This window comes from Nipponia nippon, unplaced genomic scaffold (genome assembly GCF_047370975.1).
Source record: "Nipponia nippon isolate SJK-2023a ecotype South Korea unplaced genomic scaffold, ASM4737097v1 scaffold_1, whole genome shotgun sequence".
Lineage (NCBI taxonomy): Eukaryota > Metazoa > Chordata > Aves > Pelecaniformes > Threskiornithidae > Nipponia > Nipponia nippon.
This window is the reverse complement of record NW_028262290.1, coordinates 36,839,898-36,864,860: the sequence shown is the minus strand read 5'-3', so window position 1 is coordinate 36,864,860 and position 24,963 is coordinate 36,839,898. Positions and strand designations below refer to the sequence as shown.

At 39.6% G+C, this 24,963-nt stretch overlaps 1 protein-coding gene across 6 annotated transcripts in view; it reads left to right on the top strand.

Annotated features, from left to right (window-relative positions):
* The window catches only part of SULF1 (sulfatase 1), a 126,175-nt gene extending 104,480 nt beyond the window's left edge, over positions 1–21,695 (top strand). For 5 of the 6 annotated variants that reach the window (XM_087751750.1, XM_087751741.1, XM_087751758.1 and 2 more), the window contains 9 exons: positions 3,945–4,161; positions 6,909–7,155; positions 8,939–9,035; positions 9,140–9,234; positions 9,657–9,722; positions 10,206–10,378; positions 12,719–12,861; positions 12,965–13,088; positions 19,286–21,695. In XM_087751750.1, coding sequence (XP_087607876.1) covers positions 3,945–4,161; positions 6,909–7,155; positions 8,939–9,035; positions 9,140–9,234; positions 9,657–9,722; positions 10,206–10,378; positions 12,719–12,861; positions 12,965–13,088; positions 19,286–20,109 — 1,986 coding nt within the window. In that variant the 3' untranslated portion in view covers positions 20,110–21,695. Of the gene's footprint in view, positions 1–3,944; positions 4,162–6,908; positions 7,156–8,938; positions 9,036–9,139; positions 9,235–9,656; positions 9,723–10,205; positions 10,379–12,718; positions 12,862–12,964; positions 13,089–13,981; positions 14,016–19,285 lie in introns of all 6 variants that reach the window. The other variant, XM_087751781.1, reaches the window with a different exon arrangement.
* Positions 21,696–24,963: the final 3,268 nt, after the last annotated feature.

The window sequence follows — 24,963 nt, the reverse complement described above, 5'->3', positions numbered from 1 at the left end:
AACAAAGTTGACTTGAAATCCTGCTTAAGTGGATATTTACAGTGCAGCACATCACAATGATTCATGCTGAATGTGTATTTTTATGCCTTAATTATATTCAGTAATGAAATAGACTTACTTAATTTTAAGGAAGTGGCACAAACTGATTAATAGCAGGAAGCTGAGACCCAAGATAGTTATCAAGTCATTTGCTGTTGTCTTGCTCATGTGGCTCTAAGTCGCACCTGGAGCCATGCCAGTAGCAGTGCAAAGCAAAGCCACCAAGTACAAACAATACCCTTTTAACCAGCCCATTTGCTCCCCTGTGCCTTTGAAATGACTTTATAAGGGCAAACTTCTACCCCCAGATGAAAATGCATCATGCCAATGACATCACCCGCAGAAAAAATCCTGCTGCAGTCCTGCTGCAGTCTGGTGCTTGCCTGCCCACTGAGGAGCAGGCACGTGTACTTATGTTTAAACTTCATGTTCGGCAGAGATTAAAGCAGCTTGAGCCCCCAGGTGATGCTCAGTCCTTTTACCTGTCCTAAGCTGCCTCTGCAACTTGCTGCCAAGGGCAGGGAGGGCTCACATGGAGCAAGCACACTTGCAGAACAGACCCTGCTTTGGGTCGGGGTGGCTGTAAACCAGCAAAGCCCCTCGCAGCGGGATAGTCCCACCAGCTTTCAGGTGTGGGGTTTCAGGACTCCATTGGTGTGGGGGTATTAAGGATCCTATTCCACGTTTTCTTCCCCTCTGAAGTTAAATTGAGGCAGATGGAAAACGAGGTGGAGAGCTAAGGTGAGAGGGAAATAATTGCTGGAGGGTAGGTGATGAAATGAGATGAAAGAAGGAAAAGATAGGTCAATGACAGGGAAAAAGGCTGACACAGGTTAAGTTTCACAACGTGACTGAAACGATATAACAGCTTGTTGCAGCCAAGTGGCAGGGTCCTGCTTTCCCTCTCCCATTAGTTTTGCTTTTTTTTTAATTCTGAGTTATTCCTCTTTTCTCCTACTGAAGGAGAGAATAAATCAGCGCAGAGGTCCCTAAGTCAGCATGCAGCCAGAAGCAGGGACTATCTCATATTCCTATGGCAACAGTGAATTGTTAGATTGGCTTAGGTGTCTTGTGAAACATCACCATGAGAAGGAAGATAAACATGTGGAAAATAAGAAAACATATACGAATTAAAATTTAATGAAGACATATTTAATTTTTGTATGAGCCAATGTTTTTTTATTGATGGAGAAATGGGGACCCAGAAACTGAACCTAATAGTCTTGGATTTCAAAGAATAGTTTGGTATTCATAGCAGGAAGGAAGGGAGAAAACAGGGGAGGGGAAGGGGCAGCACATCAGTCAGAATCTTCTTTTATGTGCATTAATGCATTTTATAGATCTAAAGATGAGCAGAAGGACCATTATGACTTACTGCATAATGCATGCTCAGTGCCCGATTACACTGGCATGGGCAGGGATTCAGGAAAGTTAGTCTAAAAATTCCATCTTAGAACTCTGAAGCATCTTTATAATGACAGTTTTTAAAGTAAAACTAAAAAAAAAAAAAAGACGAGGAACTGAATCCCATTTAATCCCTGTTTTAAATAGAGAACTATTATTGGCTTGTACTAGACACAGAGAGTCTTGTTTCAATGTAAGTCATAATACCGTTAAAAGTGATCTAAATGGCCATTGAAGCCATTCCTGGAACCTCTTGGTATAATTAATGTTAGACAAAGAGAATACTTATTTTACTTCAAAATGGTGCTTTTGAGACTCATTAAAAACTAGTGCCATATGTTTATAAATGTAGTGTGTGCCCAATAAACACAGGAAATACAGTGGTGCAGTCAGTTCTTATCCTGTAACAACCATCTCTTGCTGTGGTAGGAAGAATGCACATGCTATTGCAGAATAAAATCCTGCAAAGCCTTATAGCTCTCAGACAACTTTACGTGTAGAAAGTCACCTTGTCACTTGTAGGTGTGGGTTTACACTGAAAGTCTGGGCATGAGTGTAATTTCTGAGGCGGCCATCAGATGTACGTAGGCCTATGGCCTTTTACAGATGGTTTATTGTTCTGGGATCAGAGTCATGCCAATCCACGGGCAAGGTCTCTGAGCATGGCATCCATCTTTGAGCTCAGCCCACGTGTTAGGCCAGAGAGTGCTCTCACGCTGCTGTCGTTCAGAGCCACATCAGCTCACTCCTCAGGTTATCAGGTCAGCAAATCTACCTGAGGCTTAGTTTTTCTTTCTTCATTCTTCAGTCAGTTTGACAGCACTCCCAAAACAGTCCAGAGCAGCCAGCCGTTAGTTAATGGAAGAGACTTACCGAAATGTGTGTGCTCTGATATTAGTGCCCATTTCAAAAATTAGTCTGGGGACTCCATTAGGTCTAGCATCTAGCTCTCTTGCTATTAGTAATGAGGCAAGAGAAAGTTACGCTATTCAGTCACAGGAACCAAAAAAGGACACATTACAGGGAAAGTTAGCTGAAACTGCAGTTATATTGATAACTCCAGTTATCAATAGCATTACCAAGTTTTCTTCTCTACACTATCCAGCCAAACTTAATTGCTTTCTATGCGAAGTCTGGTCACTGTGGCTTAAGATGCACAGGTGAAAAAACTCAGTGCATAATAGTCATTTATAGTTATATTCAAATTATAAATAAACAGAGATATTAGTAGTTCTCCCGATTGTTATTTGGACTACAACCGACTTTAAAGTCTTCACAGACTTCTTAACCTGTGTCGGGTGTTACAAGTGCCAGCTATAACCCAGCAGCCATATATGGCAAGCTTTGGGCACAGGCAAAAGAGCTCTGATCTGCCAGCACCCATCCACGTTGAAAAAAAAAAAAAATACATTTAGCTCTTTTAAGGCAGTTTGGTGTGGAAAGGGAATTAATGTCCCAATTGTTTTGTAATTTGAAATGTGAAGACAGTAGGATCCACTGGAAAAGTCCACCTGGACTCTTCCATCTGGTTCAGTGATGTTGATAATCAAGTCAGACAGATATTGTGCAGACAAGCTGGAAAAACTCTGTTTCCTCTCATTCTCCCACACTTGCTCTGATATTCAGCATGCGTACGATGATGCCTTTTACAGGTATTCTTTCCAGGCTGCGCTTTTTTCTCCCAAGTCTGATACAAATCTCAAGACTTAGGTATCCAAAGAAGTTTCTCCAAGCTAATTTATTTGCTTACTGTCCCTAAGGTTCTTCCCTTGGTTGCACCTGCTGGGTGTAGGGAAGGTGGCTGAGGGTATCGTGCTTTCAGGCTTCTCCCTTCTCTTGTAAAATATAAAGAGCCAGCTATGTTTGCAGGTCTGAGTGGCATGGTTTGCAAGGGCATGTCTTAGGGTGCAGGTCCTAACTCTGACCACTGTTAAGGAAATGAATTACATGTTGGTGGTGGTTTATGTATTTTTCTATAAATCACACCCACAATTTGCCCTTCTCTTTTCCAAGGAACCCTACAACTGAACCAGTTCTTCTTCATCTGTGGGGATTTTTTATTTTCCCCTGATTCATGTTAGAAATCCCAAGTCACATAACAAAGAAACAAAGTTTGTTTTTTCAAAGAAAAAAAAGAGTTGGTGAAAACAGCCCTGACAGCTGTACTCTGTGGCTCAGTAAATTAAGATTTTTTTACTTGCTCCTTTCAGGGATGTGTTTAGTCTAGATACTCTTGATTTATCTATCTTTTTTGGCTGGGCTGTATTTTTTTATGCAGATTTGCAGTGACTTCATTCAAGCTTATGTTTGCCTAGCATGAGAGAGATGTTGAGAAGAACATGAACGAGTTTAGTCCCTTAAAATATTTCCCTTCTCAGCTTGTTATTTAAGGGACTGGATAATTTTTAAAGAAATTTGCCTGTCTTGTTTTACAATCCACCTGAAAGTAGCAGGGGTTTGGAAGGCTGCTGGGAAATCATCTTCATTTCTCTCTCTCACAGAAGTGGCAGTGCACGGAGGATGCTTCCGGCAAACTTCGAATTCACAAGTGTAAGGTATCTAGTGACATACTTGCCATCAGAAAAAGGACCCGCAGCATACACTCCCGGGGATACAGCGGTAAAGACAAAGACTGCAACTGTGGAGACACTGATTACCGAAACAGCAGGACCCAAAGAAAAAATCAAAGACAGTTCCTGAGAAACCCTAATGCGCAAAGTAAGTGTTATCTGATCTCTTGAACCGCTGAGGCAAAAAGCAGGGGGGAAACGGCTAGCAGAGTGTTGACTTACCAGTAAATTCTTGTTTTCACCTCCGTGTATAATGAATACATCCGTAATTGGCAGTCAGGTTCTACATAATTGCCTCTGTAATAACAATAATAATAACAACAATATTTATCCCTTGGATCACGGTGAGGAATAGTCTTTAGGCTGCTGCTGGTGGTGGTGATGCTCTGGGGCCACCTATCGCGCTGCTCAGAGATGACAACTCGCCGCCATCCGTGGATCAGTGGGTGCCGTTATTTGCTAGGACGGCCAGGGCAAGTGTTTTCTTGCATCGTTAACTCCGAATTCACACACTGTTTGGTGATATCCCAAAGACATCTTTTACATGAGGCGCTGCAGTGCTGTGACTGCTGTCGGACTGAAATTCTGCTCGGCTGTAACTTCCCGGCAAGTCAGTAGCGGGATCCCCGCAGGGACACGAGTGAGATCGCAGTGTCCTCTAGTGGAGCGTGGGCTGAAGGGAATGTACAAGAGGGTTTTAGGACAGCAGTACTTGAATTTGCTTCTGCTAATGATTTCTACAAAAGAAGCCTATTTAAAGAAGCCATTATTTTAAATGGAACAAGTATTTTCATCTCTCTGCCCAGCGATGAAAATGAAGTTCTGTAGCTATAGCAATACGAGCGGACCTGGGTTTCAGACTTCATTCAAGAGCAGGCTCTATTCTCCTGCTCTCTATCTAGAATACTAGACTAGGGAATGAAATAAAGATGGGTCTTTAAAACAGGAAGATAGTGAAGTCATATGAGAAAGGCAAAAGTTAGGAGATGCTGCACAGATGTCTATGAAATAAGAAAATAATGTCAGTATAACTCAAAATATTTCCTGATTTAAAGCCTCCTCCACTCTGGATGTGAACAAGAATCCCTGGTATTCTTTGTACATTCAACCACAATATTGTCTGTCTCGAGTTGTCTCATTGTTCAGACTAAATGCTGCCTTGATATAATTTCTTCCATTTGTTTAGTATGATCTAAGGAACTTCACAGTGTCTACAGGCAGTCTGCTGAAAAGTCTACATGTCACAGACTACCAGGGTGATTCTCAAATTGGGGAATGTTCCCCTAAGTGATATTTTCAAGGGGAGATACCTGTCGTGTACCTTGGAAAGAGAAGTATACCAGCAAGGGCTGAATGGGAAATGCAGCACAGGGGGGGAAGTGACTCGGGGAGAGAAAGAGGGGAAGTGTGAAAAACATCTGAAGGGGGCATGAGAAAAAATCCATTTGTTATGCTTTTCTCCTTTACAACATTCTTAGTCCTCTACGTATAGACATATAGATACATATACAGTGATATAGAATCATAGAATGATAAAATCTTTTAGGTTGGAAAAGACCCTTAAGATCATCAAGTCCAACCATTAAACTAGCACTGCCAAGTCCACCACTAAACCATGTCCCTAAGCACCACATCCACACATCTTTTAAATACCTCCAGGGATGGAGACTCAACCACTTCCCTGGGCAGCCTGTTCCAGTGCCTGACTACCCTTTTGGTGAAGAAGTTTTTCCTAATATCCAACCTAAACCTCCCCTGGCGCAACCTGGGGCCAGTTCCTCTCATCCTGTTGCTTGCTACCTGGGAGAAGAGACCAGTCCCCACCTCGCTACAACCTCCTTTCAGGTAGTTGTAGAGAGCAAGAAGGTCTCCCCTCAGCCTCCTCTTCTCCAGACTAAACAACCCCAGCTCCCTCAGCCACTCCTCAGAAGACTTGTGCTCTAGGCCCTTCACCAGCTTTGTTGCCCTTCTTTGGACACACTCCAGCACCTCAATGTCTTTCATGTAGTCAGGGACCCAAAACTGAACACAGTATTCGAGGTGTGGCCTCACCAGTGCCAAGTACAGGGGGACGATCACTTCCCTCATCCTGCTGGCCACACTATTCCTGATACAAGCCAGGATGCCATCAGCTCTCTTGGCCACCTGAGCACACTGCTGGCTCATATTCAGGCAGCTGTCAACCAACACCCCCAGGTCCTTTTCCACCAGGCTGTTCTCTAGCCACACTTCCCCAAGCCTGTAGTGTTGCATGGGGTTGTTGTGACCCAAGTGCAGGACCTGGAACTGAGCCTTGTTGAACCTCATACAATTGGCCTTGGCCCATTGATCCAGCCTGTCCAGATCCCTCTGTAGGGCCTTCCTACCCTCCAGCAGATCAACACTCCCAGCCAGCTTAGTGTCATCTGCAAACTTAGGGTGCAAATATCCATATAAGATGGATTCTTATCCTTTTAAGGGCTACCTAAGAAAAAAATTTTATTCTAAGGCATAAATCAAACTTATGTCACATGCCAATTTACAGGTGCTGACCTTGTTTCACAGAGTACTGAAGGGCTTAATTTTCTAAAGTGGTCTCTGATTTTTTGAGTGTCTCTTTCTAGATATCTGATTGCTAAGATGCTGATTTTATTTGGAGATAGAGATGCTAACTGTGGCATAAGGTCAGACTAGCATGAAATGCAAACCTTGAAGCAATGGAAATTTGATGCTACTCATGAAATTGTGGGCACCAACATATCAAAAAATCATTAAATAAATTTCTGTAAAGCCACAGAAAAAATAAGCTGTTTTTACTGAACAGCATTCTTGCTTTTTGGAGTATGCTTTGTGTTCATGGCATAGGTCATGTAGATATGTATATGCAACCAGGAATGTTTCTTTCTTCTGCTTCAGAATACAAACCCCGATTTGTTCACACTCGCCAAACCCGGTCCTTGTCTGTGGAATTCGAAGGTGAAATATATGACATAAATCTGGAAGAGGAAGAACTGCAGGTGTTAAAGACTAAAAGTATCACCAAGCGTCACAATGCTGAAAATGAGGAAGAAGCAGAGGAAACCGAGGGTGCTCCTGGTGATGCAATGATTGCTGATGGCTCTGATGCTATAGGTCAACCCAACTCTGTCAGAGTGACACACAAGTACAATTGCTTTTTTTCTGGTTTTGTTTCTTAAAATTAAATCTTCATTTTATAATTGTAGTCCCTCTCTTTCCATTTTTGATGATTTTATGGTTACAATATTTAAGAACTTAAAACTATCATTGTAGATTTTAGATAAACCTGAGTTGTACTTGTTAGTAGGTGGAATCATTTAACTTTAGTATGCATATCTTGAAGGGAGGCATCTCGTTTAGGTTTTATTTCTGAGGAGAAGTAGGCATCTCCAGAGGGAGATTCATCTGCCATATCGAAACATGCATCTTATGATGGATTAATCACCTTGTGAAGCTGACACTCCTGCTGTTCTTTATAAAGTCTAGGCTACCAGCTTAGCATAGAGGCCTAAATTTAGAGACGACTGAAATTCCACTCTAAATGAGGACAGATTAGATCAGTTACATCATCTTTCTTAATGCTTAATTGTTTGCAACTAATAACATTAGCTAAGTTACATTAGACCTGTTTATACCTGAAGGGACCCACATCATTTTTCTGTCCTGGAAGATGCTTAGATTTCAATTTTTAGCCCTACGCTAAATCTGAATGAAAAGGCAAAAATCTCAAGATATTTTTTAGTTTAAAAAAGATAATATGATTGTTCTGGAAAGCCAGGCAGATGCAGGCAACAAAAATCTTCTATTTTATCCTTTTTATTGTGCTTAAAATATAAGTAGCGTTTCTCTCTTTTCTTCTCTTCTTTTTTTTTTTTTAACATAAATGAAAACCTAAAAGTTAATTTTTAAAAAGTAAAAATTATCCTTTTTTGTTTTACATTGATAATTTCCAACCATGGCATTAGTAAAGCTTTAAACAGCTTTCTGTGACAGTTATTATTTCTCCATAAAGTGTTTTGACTTTTACTGAATACAGTATTGTTTTCAGAATTCCTTGAGTGAAGAAAAAAACATAGTGGGATAACATGGGAAGAGATAAGCATCTAAATCTTCCTTTCTGCTTTTCTTCTCAAAAATTAAAAGAAGGGTTCTGATGAAGCAGGACCCAAGAAGCGTTGTGTCTATAAAATTGTAATATTTCTGTAATTAAGGAATTTCTGTTTGTCAGCATGGAGATTTTGAAAGCCCAGCCTGTAGTCACTGAATTTTCTATCTCAGTCCACCTCCTTGGCCTTCCACATTCTTTTTTTCTTTTTGGTAGAGCTATTTTTTCAAACACTGGTGTGAATGGTTTTGTCATTGCATCACTTTTTGAGTGTTCTGTTGGCTTTTTTTTAAGCACTTGTTTGAACTCTTTGCTCTAACTTTCACTCTTATTGATCCTTATTGATTATATTGATCTTTAGCCCATTGACTGTAGGTTCTGTTCTTGACTATTTTGCATACTCGGAAGATGAGTCATATTCATGTGGCGAGATGAATATATTTCTCAGCAGCTAGTGGTTAAATAATCAATGGCACGTTTGGTTAACAGGCTTTAAATTCTGAAGATATTTTTATTTCAGTTTCAATTTCCTTTCTGATTGGATTAAGAATCTCCAAGATGGCTCTGCCGTTGTATTTTTGCTTAGCAGGCACAGAGCATCTGTCATGGATGAGGATTTTTTTTTAATTTATTTTGCAGAGAAAACAGATTGAAGCAATTATTAATATTATTAAGTCAACATGAGAAGACCTTGTAAAGTTTATTTATTTCTTAACAGAATATAACAAAGAATTGATTAGGAATGTTGGAAGAAAGAGAAGAAATGGCTAGGCAATTGGGAAACCACTGACCTTTTTCCTATTTTTTAAACTCGTGTCTACAGATGTTTTATTCTTCCAAATGACACTATTCACTGTGAGAGGGAGCTCTACCAATCCGCCAGAGCCTGGAAGGACCACAAGGCTTACATTGATAAGGAGGTAAGAGGTATTTTAAAATCTGAGAGGTATTTTAAAATCTGAGTGAAGTCTTTGCACTGCTACCTTTTCAAAGAATAATTCTAACTCGGAAATATTCTCTGCAGATCGAAGCTCTCCAAGACAAAATTAAGAATTTGAGGGAAGTTAGAGGGCACCTAAAAAGAAGAAAACCAGATGAATGTGACTGTAGTAAACAGAGGTAAGAGAGATGACATTCAACACTGAAAGCTGCACCGATTGCTAAGGCTTACACACTTTTCAAGTTTTTGGAGATGGAAAAGAAAGAACATAAGCTTTATTGATATTTATAGCCACTGTAGGTACTCATTTTAGTTAGATCACTTTTAAGAGTAGAAACTACTGTGAATCAAAAGAAGATAAATGTAAAAATTTTAAGATTGAATATGTTTGTATTCCACTAACGTCTTTGAACCCAGCTGTAGTTTTGCTATAATCTAGCACAGGATCACTCACACAAATATAACTTGTTTAAATGAAGCCAAAATCGTAAGTCATTCTGTGTAGTTCTTTCAGAAAATGTCAAAGATGGTATGTTTCTGGCTTGTTTTTGTGTTGAAAATGGTTTCATGACTTGATAATTCCTAATAATTTTCCCTGTAGCTATTACAACAAAGAGAAAGGGGTAAAGGCCCAAGAGAAACTCAAGAGCCATCTTCATCCATTCAAGTAAGATTATTATTATCCTCTCACATTCTCAGCTGGGTTTTTGGTGACTGGAGAAATACATTTTGGGGGGTTTTGGGTTTTTTTTGTGGAGATGGGAAGGGAGGAGGTGTGGGAAAGAAAAGGTCACATATAGCAAGCTCTCACAAGAAACCTTCAGTAGTTTTGGACAGACTTGTGAGAGTTTACGGATAATATTTTTAAAACCTTTTGATAAAAAATGGATGAAATTAATAATTTCGGAAGCTGATTGGCTTCATACTTAAAAGATTCAGTTAAACCTAAAGGCAACAGTGCATCATTTCTCATGCTTACTGAAGAGAGCACCTTGTCGTAACAGCTGGGGTGGAAGCTGAGCTAGAAGAGGGGTGTATTCTCATCTTCTCATCTTTAAAAAAGCCAGAAAGATGTAAAAACTACTAATGCTGTTGTTAATCAAATAGAGACTGTTCTCTGTCAGCTGTGCCCAACTTTCTCTCTGAACAGAGAAGCAGCACAGGAGGTGGATGGCAAACTGCAGCTGTTCAAAGAGAACCGGAGGAGGAAGAAGGAAAGGAAGGGGAAAAAGCGCCAGAAAAAAGGAGACGAGTGTAGCCTTCCTGGACTGACATGTTTTACCCATGACAACAACCACTGGCAAACAGCCCCATTCTGGAACTGTAAGTCTTACATCCATGTGTAGACGTGATCTAGGTTATCCTCTGCTGTGTTACAGTTTCCACTTCATGCAATCAGGGCATTATTTGGAAGAACTGGCACTTAGTAATGCTGATGCTGCCGTTATTCTGAAATATGAAGGAAGAATGTCGCTTGAGTCTGCTTATAATTGTTGCATTATTTATATGAAATTGTCACAAGAGGCTTGCTGCTAAACACTGCAGAAAAAAAAAGGGGAGCTGGCCTCTAAAACATAGACTTTTGTAATCAACCATGAGATTAGTGTCATCTTTTGGAGATCAAGATGACCAAATATTTCATAGGAATTTTAATTGGTTTTGCAGTTATTAATAACCATATTCTTCCAATTGTCACAAATCCTTTTTGGGGCATGACTCTTAATGTTGCCACAAACTTTAGCACATAAAAGGTCTACTTTAATTTTATCATTTTGATTTCAAAGTGTATCATAAACAACTTACCTTATCGTGAAGAAAATACAGATACTATCCCTTACGAATTCTTCCCATTATTCCCATTTTTTTATATTCTAAAAGAATTTAAAAATCACAACTGTGGAATGCTCACCTGGTATATAAGAACAAAATATTAGAGCTAGAAAATATTTTAAGTTCCTTTAAACTTCAGGGTATATAGATAATCATCCTATTGAGGCATGCTTCAACATTTTTTGGTATTCAGCATTAACAAAAAAACAACTTTCTCATCTTTGGTGGCAGAGGAAGAAAAGTGATTGAAAACTTTACTTTCAAAAACTTCAAGATCAAATGATGATTAAGTTACAACATATTTGACTCCAAGCAGAAAATTTGCTAAGAAGAGATTTTCATTTGGAGAAAGTTGTCTCCTAGTGATAATCTGTTCTGATTGCACTAGGAGTTCTGCTAACATGCTTTTTACATTTTAAGATATTCCTAAAGCAGTCATATGCATGATTTTTGTTTTAAAGACAACATTTAAATTGGCTTGTTACTTTTTAACTGTGGAGTAACAAACAGTTATGAAAAGAGCTATCATGTTGCTGTGCATTCTGGCAATGCTCCAGCAACAGTCATGGTGTAAAAAAATGTCCCTTTGACACAGTCCATAACTTAAAGAAGAGCTAATGCATTGATTCACATTACACAGATAGAAAGGTCCAATACCATTACTATTCTTATGAATTTTGTTCAAAACATTGATATCATTACACCTAGTCACAGTACTAATAACAAATCTAAATAAATCTAAATAAAAATCTAAGGCAATATTAATATTTTATTATTGGGATTAAAAAGACAATCTTCTACAGCAAAATTTTGTTAGCAGTTTATTTGAAAATTAAAAGAGATACCTTTCTTACAGCCTTTTGCGCTGGCAGAACAAGATTATAGAGAAGATACACCCAGGTCTCCTCTATGGCTGCTTCCATCACTGTGACACCTGGATCCAGTCTTCAGTCTGGAGTGGAAGCCTGCTTTAGGTTTCCCCAGGTTGAAAAGTGAAAACAAGATGTAATCCAGTTACACTGCTTGGGATTGTCCTACAAAGGCCTGACTGAGTGCTTCAATTTCCCTCTTATTTGTGTATCAAATAAACAAAAGGAGGGATTGCAGTTCAAAATAATAGTTAAGTGGAAAACTCAAGCCAGTAAGGGAGAGCTGCTTAAAATGAGGTATAGGATTACACATTGGTCTTCCTTCCCACCTTTCTTCTTCCACCTTTCCTGCATTCAAGGTGCCAGGCAAGCTCCCTGCTTGCAAACCCACCTCTTCATTGCCTAATCTTTCTCACTTGCCTCACTCCTGTACACTACCTCGCACTTTTGTGACTTTTGTGTCATTTCCATCTCACTTATGGTATCAACTAGCAATTTGACCTTCCTCTGTAGTGTTTACAAGGCTGTAATTTTCTGTTGTACTTGCACCTCAGAGACTCTACCAGGTTAAGGTTACTTACTGTTGGGGGAAACAGTATCCTTATATATAGTAAGCAATTCCAAGGAATCCTGTATACAAATCTTAAGAATCAGGATTTGTGGTGTTTTTTTGTTAAGCCTGAATTCTGCTCAATTCTAATAAACCGGATAGGACTCAGAACAGAATATGCCTCATTAACTCGTAGGATTCACTATCTTCTGCTTTTGTTAACTGTATGTTTGTGAAAATTATGTTAGCAATGTTTATTTCGTTTTAGATGAGAATCTGAGATAATTCAAACACGAGATTTTTTTTAAATTTATCTAGAATTTAAGTACATGAAAACCTATAGAAGTTTCACTAGTAGAAGAAACAACCTATTATTTTTCACTGAAAACTAATAACTTGTTTCTTTAATTACAGTGGGCTCTTTCTGTGCTTGCACAAGCTCAAATAACAACACTTACTGGTGTTTGCGAACAGTCAACGGCACCCACAATTTTCTCTTTTGTGAGTTTGCAACGGGCTTCTTGGAATATTTTGATATGAACACTGATCCCTATCAGGTAAACCCCTTTCCCTGTTACAAAATGTTGTTCACCAGACTCCTCTAGGTTTTTTTTATTTCTGTTAACAAGTATGTTTTCCCTCCATTCCTCTTTTTCTTAGCTGACAAATACAGTACATACAGTGGAAAGAGGCATTTTGAATCAATTACACGTACAGCTAATGGAACTGCGAAGTTGTCAAGGCTATAAGCAGTGCAATCCGAGGCCGAAGGGACTGGAAACAGGTACAAGAAAAATAGAAGTGTTTATTTCCATTTTTTCCATTTTTTTTCATCTGCTTAAGTACCAATTGTATCTATGAATTGTTGCTCTCCTGTGTTGCTCTGAATAGTTTGGAATGATCCACATACACCATCCTGCACAACCACATGACCAGGAAGCTTCTTTGCAAGTTTGCACAAGTTATTCTAGACAGATATTGATGGCAAACAACAAGATTTGAGAGAAATGCTGCAGGAAGATTATCAAGTTATTTGAACTAATCAATAACAAGCATATGCAGATCTTCATAGTCATAACTCTTTTCTCTCTTGCAGGGTTTATTTGGTTAGTTTTTGCCTCCCAGTAACAGGTGAGGTATTAAATCCTGTGTTTATTCCAATTGCTGTCTATATGAAAAACCTCAGGCTCTACACCACAACTGAGACTTAACAATGCAAACTTCTAATCAGCAGTAGCCCCCTCCATTTTTGAGGAAAGCTAAATTTCTTTACAAGAGTCTCTGAGTACAAAAATAGCTGGTATTCATACTTCATTACTCTGGAATTCATTGCACTTAAATTTGGTTGACTGAATATTGTGATTTTTTTTTTTACAGGAATATTTCTTTCTACGTATTTTATGTTGTTGCATCTATGTATCTCTTTCTTCACCTACAAATGTTTCTCTTTTTTACAATATCTAATTATTTGGGGGTTTTATTATTTTTGAAAAACTGGTTTTTCAGTTCTTTTATATAAAACTTTCAGGAAATCTTTGTTGGACTGCAGCTCTGCCTTTATTTAACACAGTACATTTCTTTTTAGGAATTAGATGCTGTGCATGGAAAACTACATTGTGAATGGTTTTACAAGTTCTAAACACTAACAAAAGTTACTCTTGTATTTTCCTATATCAGGAAATAAAGATGGAGGAAGCTATGATCCACACAGGTATCCACACTTTTTTATTCTCCTCAGCAGCTTCTTTCCAAATAATTGCATGACTCCAGTCCATTTCAACTAATGTCTGTATCCTGCCGTGTTGCACACAGCATAGCTTTTGATGCATGCATTTTCTAACTACTCTACACTGAACTTGGCCATTATTTTTTAGATCTACCATTCTGCATTTAACGTAGCTCATTGTCATAGCAGGACTTCATACAGCTCATATTTCATGCCTGTATTTCTTAGATGTTTACACAGGGAAAATGACACAAAAAGAATCATCTCTTTTGGGTTGTTTTCCTGTTGTTGGGTTGATTTTGGATGGGTTGGGGTTTTTTCTGGTTTTATTTAGGAAGTCTGTACAGCTGCTTTTTAAACATAAATCAAATGTGCTTAAAAAGCTTTCTGAGTTATAGGCATCCAAAGAGCTTCCAAATCCATGGAAGCAAAGTAAAATCTTCTCACTGGCTTTAGGACATGTTGGCAGATGCTGCTTTAAGCAAAAGCAGTGCTCAATGTGAGCAGCATGTGCTCAGAAGCCAGCAGGAGACAGGTCAATACAAGTATGGCAGAAAGATGAGGGTCCTTTGGGTAAGGGAGGTTTCAGACCAGATCACACACGCATGAAATGAGATTTCTTAAAAAGATTGTAATATTCGAACTGAGGAGGGGCACCAGGTGACGTATTTCATACCTAATGCTTGAACCTGAGGAATACCTGAAAGACTGATGTTTGCAAGTATATTTATCTGTTTGCAAGTATACTCATTGTACCTACATGTTTATCATGCAGATCCCAGTTCCTCCTGGTGGAGGAACCAGTCAAACGTAAAGCAAAAGCCTGAAGAGACTGAAAAACTTCAGGTCTTAACAATACTGCACTTGCTGTTCATGGAGCAATACTTGCACTCAGGGTAAAAAACAGATTAAAGTCTGTCAAGTGTCATATTTAGACTTGATACCTTTTCACGGTATATCAGTTTTATATATTTTCTTGTCCTTGTGCTTTGGTGGATTAGCTTCTGATATACATTTTTTACCTGACATGTAAACTGGGTCCAAGGAGTATACAAGTCTACATAAAACTTTTTTCACAGGATCTTCTGAGAAGAACCTTGTCACTAGCTCCCAGCAGCCAGGGAACAATTAAGATAATGTATTTCCATGTTTTATAGATCTCCAGTTTAAGCAGCTAATTTTTCCTTGCAGCCAATTTTGTATTTTCTCACTTGAGTAGTTTTGGGATCTAGAAAAATGATAAGCTTTTGTTTGGTTAGATCCCAGTTGTTTACACTGCCCATTACAGCCTGGTGGGAACTGGTTACTACAATGATAGAAAGTAATCCCTGTAATTATGCTTTTAAGTCTTTCATTAGAAGACATCCTTGTAAGCATTCCTCATTTTAACTACAGATCTAACAGAAATGGCATTTTTTAATTGTAGGATTGCATGAAGTAGTAAAGCACACAAGATTAATCTTTAAATTATATCTTGCTACACTCTTTAGTAATGAAAATATTTTAACGTCTCATACCAAGTCAGTAACATTATGCTACTGGGATAAATAGAAGGTATAGTATAACACAAGTGATATTGCTCTGTGCCATTACATTCCAGTCACCCAGTTTCTCGATATACACAGACGCCTGGGTTCAATATTTTGGTTCAAGCCCCATCTTGGTGGAAATTGCTTTTCTTTTCTAAAACAAAAAAAAATTAAATTAACAAAACCCATTTATCAGGAATCATTAAAACGATCTCTTAGAGGATCCATTTCTCGATGCCTGCAGAGAAACCAGCAGAATAAGAAAGGGAAAGGCCTACCCTGCTAAGTCATCTGAACTGCCCCTTAGGCTTCCTTCAGATATTGCAGTTCATCCACTCAGACCTGTTAACAGTTCAAAGTGACCTGAGTTAGTGCAGCGCTACAGGTGTTACAAGCACAATAGCGAGACAACAGGCCTGTATGGAAACAGCCAGTATAGTGCTGTTTGCTCAACACATAGGGAGAGAGCTTCAACGGGGAAGAACTCGTGTCACCTGTGTCCTTTGACGGACGGAACAACTCTGCAGACATGGTTGATGACAGGATGTGGGAATCGCACGCTCCTCTCTCCTCTCCTGCTTGCCCGAGGTTTTTCAAAGCCGCCAGGGAGATTACTGTACCTACTTGTCTTTAGTCTCACTGGAGATATATCCAGATCCCTTATTAGTTTTGAGACAACACAGCCACGGATGGGATCATGGGACTCCAGGGTATGATGATTGGAGAGTGAAGCTTAGCTAATGCTTGATTTTTAAAAATCGGAAGATTTTTTACTGTGAACAGTTAGCAACAATTTTTCTCTCTTTTGGGTCTGTGACATAGCTGAGAGATTCCAAAGTATTGATTGAGGAAACCACTGACATGCTGTTACTCAAATGCAACTCATCTGCATTTTCCTGTTTCACACCTATTTGTAATGAGATTTCTTACAGGGGAAAACCTTTTCTTTCCTCTCTCCTTCCCGCTGTATGCTTTGATTTCAGTGGGAAACTTTTCATGCTTACTGCTAAGTTGTGGAATTAAAATGAGGTGACTCGCTCAGTCAACCAACATACAGCCAGCTCTAGGACCTCAAGACTTTGCTTTCCTCTTTGTTTAATGTTTATGAATATGTTACCTCTATCCCATGTGTTTACACAAGTTATTTTTTTCTGCTTGACATGAAGATCATGGAACAATTCCCAGCACCTTCCCAGCTGTTGAACTCCTCTGAGACTGCAGAAACAATGCCACATTTAGAGGGGAAAATATAGATCCAGCACGAAGGACTGCGTAGCTCTGACATTCTTTGAGCTATTATGTAGGAATACAGCAAACTCCTTGCTGATTTTACTTCTCTGCAGCACAGCCCTGTTGCCCCGCTGCTGAGGGCGATGAGAAACCTTGCTCCTCTTTGCAGGTCCCCAGACCTCCTGGCTGCCCACCCTGCCACCCCAGCTTGCCCATCTCAACCCCGTCCCACCATCTGGGACAGGCAGGAGAGGCTCCTCTGGGCTCAAAGACACCTTTCTGGCCCCTGCTTTGCCCCCAGCTGCCCTGGTCCCTCCCCAAACTTGTTACTGGTCAAACAGGAGCACTCCAGTTTCATTTTCTGACATCGTATACCCAACCGCTTTGGCCACTGACTGCTTCTACAGCAGTTGGTTTTCCGATACAGGCTCTGATTTGGCAAAGAAAAAAAATATGAAACTATCAATACAAATAATAACAGAGCAAAATTTAAATATTCTCACATTTGCAGTGTGGTTAATATCTTAGCGGGCTTGGTGACTAAATTCCTCAAAATTGCATCCCCTCCTATAATACTTTCTAGGGCCCTTTATGCCTCTAAGCACTGGAATAGTAGAGTTCGTTCTTGAAGCCTCTGCAGTATTTAATTATTTTTTGTTTCAGGAAACAAATTATCCATAATTTGACTGAGGAAGATGGCTCTCATGTGGCTATGCCATGATTTCATTTCTCTTTTCTACTTCAGGAAAGAAAGAAGACGCTCTGTCATAGCTGTTCTACAAAATCCAAAAAGCTTGTGTTGCTTCCTGTAACAGGGAGTTTGCCAAGTGTTTGCTAAAAAATATTTAACTTGCTCTTTAAATTTTATGTTGTAAAATCTTTAAATTTTATGTTGTAAAATATTTACAGCTGTTGTATTAAGTGAAGAAATATCAATTAAGATTAAAGATTCAGGTGTTTCCAAGTAATGAAAGTGGTCTCCCTTTGGTGCAGAATAAGGCCCCTCATCATAAGAAAACCTCAAGGTTTTTTCTGACCATAATGGTATTTTTTTTACTTTCCTATGATGGACTAAATATTGGAGAAATTCTTTCCACTGTGAAATTCCAAGCTAGTAAGGAAGCAAAGAATATAAACTATGATAGATACAAGTTATATCTTCTGTTTTACTTGAACAATGAGAAAGGCCAGCCTAAAATGCAAACAAATTAATGGAGATGCCAAGAGCCCACTGTAGGGATGAAGGGTTCAATATAGATAAATATCTGTGCTCAGTTCACGTTGTTGGACTATAGCCACTCGAACTTCCAAGGTAATTACTACTAGCCTACCTGCCTGTACAATTTTCAGAAAGAGAGTAAGTCATCTCAGTGAACTAATTACTAAATATTGCCTACAACATCATTTGTAAGGATGAATTTGCCACTTTCCCTAACAGGCTTTTGCATTACCTGATTAGTTTTTCTTTGTAGTCCACTTTGTTGATAAGATATTTGGACTGAACACAGTCTGTGCAATGAATTAAATGAAATAGTGGTGTTCAGTGTTATTTGTCAATATAAAATTTCACACTACATTCAATAATCTGGATTACTATAGTCACTGTAGTGACTTTTAAAAATCTTTTGGAAATGGGTTTCCTTCATGTCTTTCTTTCTTCTGGCTGTGATCAATATAAAATGCAGCTCCACTGCTACTTATAGACTCATATATATGCCCTATATTCAAACTTATTATTTGATAAAGCTGTTAGACATGTTCTTTGAAAGCTTTTTTTTTAATAATTAAAAAAAACCTTTAGGAGGTTCTAGATCTATGTATATTTTAACACTATTTTACAGAGTGGTGAAGTCCTATAAATTAATTCATACCAAGTTTTTACAGCTTTTGTTTCTCCTAATTGCTCCATGTAAATTAAAATAGTTGTTTACAAAGTAAATAAAATACTACCTTTGGCTATTGTTTATTAAATAAAATGTGGCTGGTTGGTTTGTAGACCGTATGTCTCAAGCTACCCAGACACCAAATTGCTGTGGGCACTGTTGAAGTTCAGGTCACTAATGGCTTTCATTTAGTCCCATCTTTTATATTTAACCTTTGGTTATTTATTCCGTATTTTGGTGGAATGTTTAGGAAAGGCACATGGATTATTCGTGCATGAAAGCACCTTTCCTGCCTTGAAATATCAGAGGAAAGATTTATCTCTGACTGTCATCAAAAAGCCCCATTAGACCAGATTTTGTTCTTTTTTACTCAGTCCAAGGACGCAGCAGAAGACAGGGCATTTCTTGCTGTGTGTTCAGCAGGAGCTGTGGACACACTTGAGCCCAGAATCATTAATATGATGACAGAAGATGTAGAGCGTCTTACATTTTGAGCTACATACGTTATGAATAGTGGTGCTTTCAAGCAAATTGGAGTAGAAACACACGTGGGAGCTTTGCTTGCACTTTTAAGCTGGTCTTCACCATTAGGCTTTATTCTTTCTTTCAACAGAGGACAGTTATGGGACGGATGGGAAGGCTAACCTGCCCAGTTTCACTGGCGACATCGACTGGCAAGGACTGGAAGACTTGTACAGTGTGAATGAAAGTGTATATGAATACAGATACAACTATAGACTTAGTCTGGCTGACTGGACTAATTACTTGAAGGATGTAGATAGAATGTTTGCACTGCTGAACAGTTACTACCAGCAAAATAAAACAGACAAGGCTAACACAGCTCGAAGCAACGGGGATGGGGACGAATCATCCACGCCGTTTACCTCGGTGGAAATGACTTCTGCTGAAGAATCAAGCGGCCTGCCTGCAGAAGAGCTGCAGCTTATTGTGCCAACGGACTTTGCAGCCCTCGCTTTGAGCACGGTGAATTTAAGTCAGGAGAAGAAACTTGAATTAAACAATGATATTCCTGAGAAAAGTAGTCTGAATGACGCACACTGGAGAAATAATCATCAAGCTGAAAAATGGATGGAGGATAAAGAATCGGACCGTTTTGATATGGATTTCAGTGGGAACGGTTTGATAGAGTTGGAGTCCCGGCATAGCTTCATGCTACAGCCCATCAGCATTCCTCAAAAAGACACTCATCAGGACAGTGATGCTGTGGAAGATATATTTGAAGACCAAATATACCTTCCTATGAGGTCTGATGAACCCCTTGTTCATCAGGCTGTAAACGTATCCATTAGGGATTCATCTATTGGTACCCAGAAAACAGGAACTTTCTTAAAAAAACCAGAACAGAGTCTTGCAGGGGAAACTTCACAAATCCTAAACGTAGAAGGCAGTGCCTCAGCTCCACTCTCCTTGGATTAGAGCAAGTTGTAAACCATTAAATAAGTTCTCCTTTTTCTTATTAGCAAACTAATAAAGGTAATCATGACAACTGACATTCCATGCTTATTGTAGATACGTTTTGCAGCTAAATTGAGCCCAGTTCAGTATTTGTGTGCATTTGTTTTATTCACACGCACACATTATCACTGTAATTCTCTCCACTGGGAAGGAAGATTTCCAGTTTTTAATTAAAAGAAACAGTGTTAACTTTCAAATGCAGTAGCACGTTCTCCAAAGGCTAAAAAGTATTTCTTTGAAGAGGATGTTCAAGTTACTTTCTCTCTTTCCAAATGATCCCACCATGAATGAATGTTTCAGTCCACACAATCTGTCTGCATAATGTCTCTTTCATAAATTATTTTAACCACTGGAAATTCCTAATGTCACACTTTTGAGTAAAATGCACTTTTAAAATCTGTATGCCATACCATTTATGAATCTAATACCTTACATGTTCTTAGTTTGCTCATTGTCTCATGTAATTGTGAAACCAATAAATAGATTGACAAGAAAGAGGTAATCAGCATGGATTGTGGAAACAGACTCTCTGAATATTATTTTAGCAAAAATATTGCATGTTTTTGTTACTTTGATTTAATTAAATTTACTCTCAGAAAGGTATGGCTAATGATTGTTAACTATAGGAGGATTTGCTTAAATTGGATTGTTTCCCTATATATTGATATTGTCAGTATTAAAAATTCATGAGGTTTTTTGACTTTTTTTTTTCTGATACTGGTAGAAAGGTTTACATCAATACATATATGCTTTTGTCGCCACATCTGATTTTTATTAGGCTGAACAATATCTTGAAAGCATTATTACCATTTTGTGACTTAAATTCTTTTTGTTTTCAACAGGCATTAAAGGGAATGATAAAATCATGTAGATTTACATTATTTTAGATACAAAAGGCACATGAGGTTAAAAACAGTAGTTTAGATGATAATTTTTGTTGTTGTATTCTAAATTTTTTCTTGAACTTTACCAAACATTACATTTTATAAAGTATAATACAAAAACAACTTTGAAAATCTGTATTACTCAAAACTTAATATCTTCCCTTGCTTTTTTATAAATGTCTAAATAACTAGCACAACAACGACAAAAGAGAATTACCTCAAACAGATGTAATTCCGTAGTGTCCAGTTCACGGGTGTGTTTCCTATCTGTTACATGTTATTTAGTGTAGTGAGTATTTTTTTGCTATTGCAAGCACTGCAGGTTAAACTTACATTCATTGCATTGTATTTTAAGTTGAAACTTTTTGAAAAGGAGATTCTTTTAGTAGGATTTTAATAATTTTAAGAAGCAATCTTTTTGATGACTCTGTACATATGTTAAAATTACTAGCTCTTTATCCGATGTATGTGTCATGGGCTGATTGATAGAAAAACATATTTATGGTCATGAATGTTGCTATTTGTACATAGGTTTTAAGTTACTAGGATCCAGACTGTGTTTTTAAATCTTGTATAATATTTCTGTGATACTTTTATAGAACAATTCTGGCTTCGGGAAAGTCTAGAAGCAATATTTCTTGAAATAAAAAGTGTTTTACTTTACCTGCTTCAGAGAAGTCCAGATGATCCAGTTTTCCTCCTAATTAAGATTTACTTTAAAAAATGTGTTAACAGTTTCAGTTTTAAGAATCCATTCACATTTAAAGCAATGGGTAACAAAATAGCACACTACATTCTGTTAGTCATAAATTATTCCTGGAGATTGTGAATAATATATATTTTTTGTTTAAGACATGCTGTGATTTTTTTTTTTTTTAATTCCCAGTTCATCCCATCCTTTCTTCCTTGAAGTCAACGCAGGGAGCTGTGCAACCAGCAGTTCCCAGAAGTAAAGCAATGCTACACAGTGCCATTCCCTGCTTTGCCGCTTTCCCTCCTCTCTGCAGAGCTTTCCCTACGACAGCAAAGTGCAGCAGACCGGACACACAGGGCTTAACGAGAATGGACCACAGATCTCTAGTCAGGAGGAGTAACTCCTCACACAAGCCTTCACAAAAGGGAATTTAGCTTTCAAGGTAAACTCTCTCTTACTTGCACTCCGCGTTTCTTTGGTGGCCTGTGAATAAGATTAGCTTCATAAGCTAAAATCAGCCGCTAAAGCTATGCTTCTGGATCTCTTCTTTCTTCTACACAGTCCTTGGACACCGATGCTCCTGCAGACATGAGGTTACAGGCGATGTTTGTGGGAATCGGGAAAGGGGACCAATGGTTAACCTAAGTACTCAAAAATCAGTCATTGCAATGCTAGATAGACCCTTGAGAGACGCCTACCCCTGGAAAGCACACTGGCAAACACAGGATGTATTTTAAAACAGGGTACCGAGTAGGCTGAGCCAGCAAGTTTGGGAAGACTTTAAGGACAAAGGCAACTTGAAGCAAGGTCCCATACAACTACCTCTCATATCTTTCTGTGAGGAATTATCCAGCACCAACCATACGCCCTCCATTCTTTGAAAGAACCAAGCAAGATGCTTTCTTCTCTCTCAACGCTCAGGTAGAGATAGAGAAGGGAATGGTGCGATAGTGTGGTCCACCCATTCGCCTCACTTGTTCTTCCTCCTCACATGACAGCTTGAAGTACTCACTCTGGAAACAGAAGAGATCGCATCCTCCTCAGCTTGAAAGTAGTTAACCTTCCTTCCTCCAGGACAGCACCCTATCCTCCAAACTATCAGATAGTTTAGGTGGGAGCCTTTTTTACAGCTCTCTTACAGGAGTGTGGGAAATAAATTAAAGAGGCTTATTCTGTAGCTAAGAGGTACAGGGAGCAATGAGCTCTGATCCTTGCTCCCTGGCAACATGCATCAAGTTGCCATGCATCAAGTTGCCATGCATCAGGTTGCATGCAACCAGCCCAAAGGTAAAGGGCCAAAGGCTGTCATATCCCTAAGCAGGTGTCCTAAGCAGCATGTCGCTATCCCAATATATTTTGCGTTTCTTTCTGTACAGTACTTCTTGTCCCATAGCTGAGGCAGTCGAGTCCATGAGCATGGTGTGACTGTCGGGAAGCTCTTACAGGCATCAGGCAGTTGCAGGCTCAGGAGGAAAACAAATGCCTAAATCTGACTTCATGGGCAAGCGCTCCTCACAGCAGGCAAGTGGAGGCCTCAGAGGAGGGCCGCCTTGGCTGCTTCTGATCTGCAAAATAATGGCAGGTGTGTCTTTTTTGAAAGGCAGTATATAGTTATCTACTTTCTGAAGAGGGCCTGCATCTGGACAGGAATAACTTTACCACTTGCGCATATTTGGGAGGTGTCAATGTTATTTGCGATGCTTCTTCTGGGATATAAAAGAAGGCAGCCAGTACTGCCCTCACACCCTTACACTGTGTGGGACACTTTCTGAGACCTCTTACCAACTTAAAGCCTTCAAGAAAAGCAAAGATGGGTAATGCTTCATTTCCAGAATGTCAGACATGAGGTAGTTGCTGTTATGGGTAAGTAAATCCTTTCAGTCCTGAAGTGTTAATGCACACAAACAGCTAAAAAAAAAAGAAAAATCAAGGCTCGGGTAACATTTGGATCATAGCAACATTCTGGAATTCAGGTTTATTTGACAGCTGAGTGAAGGGTTTTCAGAGTGCAGGTCTGGGCATAGACACCCCCACCAAAATCCCTTGAGTTGCCTGCAGCTGTCTCCACTGGCAGTCACTGAAGCACAGTGGAAGAGGATCTGTGTGATGAAACAGGTGGCGCTGAGAAGCCAGGAGCTGCAGCCACCCTGTTGAGGGAGGATTTGCTCAGGGCTGGCCTTGAGGCCTGAGGACACGTGGGTGGCTGGTGCCCACTAGGTGTGACGCTGTAATAAAACTTCCTCCTTTAGTTTCAGCAAAAAACAATCCAGTTTGTGTGTTCTGACACCACTTTGCAGTGAGAACCGACGTGCAGTAAGTGCGGTACAAGCGGGAGAGTCATTTCCAAAACATATGTCCTACCTGAAAGGACGCAACAGCAGCCTGAGCCACCTCGGAGCTGCCTGGGGTAATTTTACTCCAGCTCAGGCAGCAGATGTCAGTGCAGAGCCACGCAACAGTACCTCTCCTTGGCCGCTGCACCACCCTGCTGTGCTTCCAACCCCTGCCGAGGTAGCTCATTTAGTCAGTTTTCAACTAGCAAAGATACCCTTCATGTGCTGGAAAGCTGCTGATGATAATTTCACCCACAGCGCATTCCTTGGTAGAACACTTATTGTAGAATCATAGAATCATAGAATGCCTTGGGATGGAAAGGACCGTTAAAGGCCATCTAGTCCATGTGCCCTGCAATGGGCAGGGACATCTACAACTAGATCAGGTTGCTCAGAGCCCCATCCAGCCTGGCCTTGAATGTTTCCAAGGATGGGGCATCTACCACCTCTCTGGGCAACCCGTTCCAGTGTTTCACCACTCTCATAATAAAAAATTTCTTCCTTATATCTAGTCTGAATCTACCCTCTTTTAGTTTAAAACCATTATCCCTTGTCCTATCGCTATTGGCCCTGCTAAAAGGTCTGTCCCCATTTTTCTTATAAGCCCCCTTTAAGTACTGAAAGGCTGCAATACGGTCTCCCTGCAGCCTTCTCTTCTCCAGACTGAACAACCCCAACTCTCTCAGCCTGTCCTCACAGGAGAGATGTTCCATCCCTCTGATCATTTTTGCGGCCCTCCTCTGGACCTGCTCCAACAGGTCCATGTCCTTCCTGCGCTGAGGACCCCAGAGCTGGATGCAGTACTCCAGGTGGGGTCTCACCAGAGCAGAGTAGAGGGGCAGAATCACCTCCCTTGACCTGCTGGCCACGCTTCTTTTGATGCAGCCCAGGATATGGTTGGCTT